General features: G+C 69.0%; 1 protein-coding gene across 1 annotated transcript in view; it reads right to left on the reverse strand.

Moving 5' to 3' along the window:
* Window positions 1-1,335, reverse strand: part of ELMOD3 (ELMO domain containing 3) — a 5,386-nt gene extending 4,051 nt beyond the window's left edge. Inside the window, 6 exon segments of the mRNA XM_031065076.1 lie at window positions 1-17; window positions 20-115; window positions 321-383; window positions 668-737; window positions 1,021-1,080; window positions 1,306-1,335. The exon segment at window positions 1-17 is cut by the window's left edge and continues 34 nt beyond it. Of these exon segments, the coding sequence (XP_030920936.1) occupies window positions 1-17; window positions 20-115; window positions 321-383; window positions 668-737; window positions 1,021-1,077 (303 nt within the window). The 5' untranslated portion in view covers window positions 1,078-1,080; window positions 1,306-1,335.
* Between the last annotated feature and the right edge of the window lie 503 nt (window positions 1,336-1,838).

Here is a 1,838-nt window from a genome sequence, read left to right on the forward strand (position 1 = left end):
GCGGAGCCGGAGCCCGGCCGTACCCGGCTCGAAGGGAGCTCCGCGCTCTGGAAGTGCTGCAGCGCCTCAGTGAAGGAAATCGGAGGGGGGGCCGCGCCCGAGGTGCCCCCCAACCCTGCAGGGAGGCAGGGAGCGGGTCAGACCTCCACGGAGCCCTGGTTTCACCCCGAATTAACCCCGGTTCCAGGAGAAGGAAGCCGTGGGGCACAAGGGGAAAAAGGAACCTCCCGCCCCCTCCCTCCCCTCCATCCCAAATAACGCCCCCGCTTCGCCCTCACCCGTCCGCGGCTCCTTTCCCCCTTCCCAGTTAGTCCCAGTACCTGACTGGATCTCTTCCAGAGCCTCCCACTCCTCCTGGGCCTGGCGCTGCTCCTCGCTGATCCCTGCGCGAGGGAAGGGGTGCCGGAGTCAGAACTGGGGGGCAGGCACGGAGTGGGGGGCTGCTCCCAGCCCCGCTCAGTACACCCTGGGGCTGTGTTTCCTCTTTTCCAAATAAAATCCCAACCGGTGCCACCCCACAAGGCTTGTCTTTTGTGAGTTAGGGGAATGATCTGGGACCAGACGGATTTGACCAAGACACCGCCCCTGCCTGATCCCTGGGGGCTCGCAGGTGACTTTCCCACCAGGAAACGCCAGGACCGATCCACGGGAAGCAGGAAAAGCTCACCAGGCTCTGGGGGCTGCCCCTCTGCGAGCACCAGCTCCTGCAGGACACCTCCCTGCCCCAGAGCTGGAATCTGAGGGGGACAGAGGGAACAAACACAGCGTCACCCCCGCGGCAGACCCCAAACTCCGGCCCACCCCCGATCCCAAGCTTGCCCCCCAGGGAACAGCCCCCGTGCCCCCGGGCCGGCGGCTCAGGCCCCTTCAGGGAGGGTCTGCACCCTCAGGAGGATTTTATGTGCTTGTAACGGTAGAAATGGAGCAATGGGGGGAAGAGGGGGGCCGGCCCCTGAGGTGGGGGGTCCCGCGGTCTCGGCTGCAGGGGCTCCGGCCGGACACGCTCGGGACGGGACTTGCCGGGGGCACAACGCGCTGCCGCTCCTCCGGCCGCTCCGAGCCCGCTGCGCCGCTCATGGCCTGCGGGAGAGAAGGGCACCGGCTGGTGGGAACGGGGGCGTCCCAGCGACTGACACCCCCTCAGGACCCTCCTGCTGCCCTCGGCGCCCCCAGCCCCTCGGGCGCCCGTTTGAGCCCCTCAGGAGCCCACTCCAGCCCCTCAGGACCCCTTCCAGACCCGTTCCAGCCCCTCAGGAGCCCGTTCCAGACCCGTTCCAAACCCGTTCCCGCTCCAGCCCCTCTGACCCCTCAGGAGCCTTCAGCTCCCCCAGCCCGAGGCCGCCGCACTGCGCAGGCGCGGCCGCGCTGTACCCCGGGAGCTGTAGTCCGCACCTCCGCCCGCTAGGGAGCGCACGCCGGACTACAATTCCCGGCGGGGACCGCGCGACGCGGAAACGGAGGCGCGCGGGGCGGGGCGGGGCCCGGTGGGCGGGGCGAAAGTGGGTGGGGCGGGGGGCCCGAGCGGCGGAGGTGGAACGGGGCCGGTGCCCGGAAGGGGACTCGGGGCTCCCGGAGCCTGCAGTGGGGCGACCAGACCTGGCGACACCAGTGCCATTCCCAGTGCCAGCTCCTGGTGCCCAGTGTCAGCTCTCACTTCCCAGGACCAGCTCCCCGTGCCCAGTCTCAATTCCCAGTGCCCAGGATCAGCTCCTGGTACTCAATGCCCCTTCCCAGTCCCAGCTCCCGGTGCCCAGTCCCAATTCCCAGTGCCCAGGATCAGCTCCCGGTGCCCAGGATCAGCTCCTGGTACTCAATGCCCCTTCCCAGTCCCAGCTCCC

This window comes from Geospiza fortis, unplaced genomic scaffold, assembly GCF_000277835.1.
Source record: "Geospiza fortis unplaced genomic scaffold, GeoFor_1.0 scaffold658, whole genome shotgun sequence".
NCBI lineage: Eukaryota > Metazoa > Chordata > Aves > Passeriformes > Thraupidae > Geospiza > Geospiza fortis.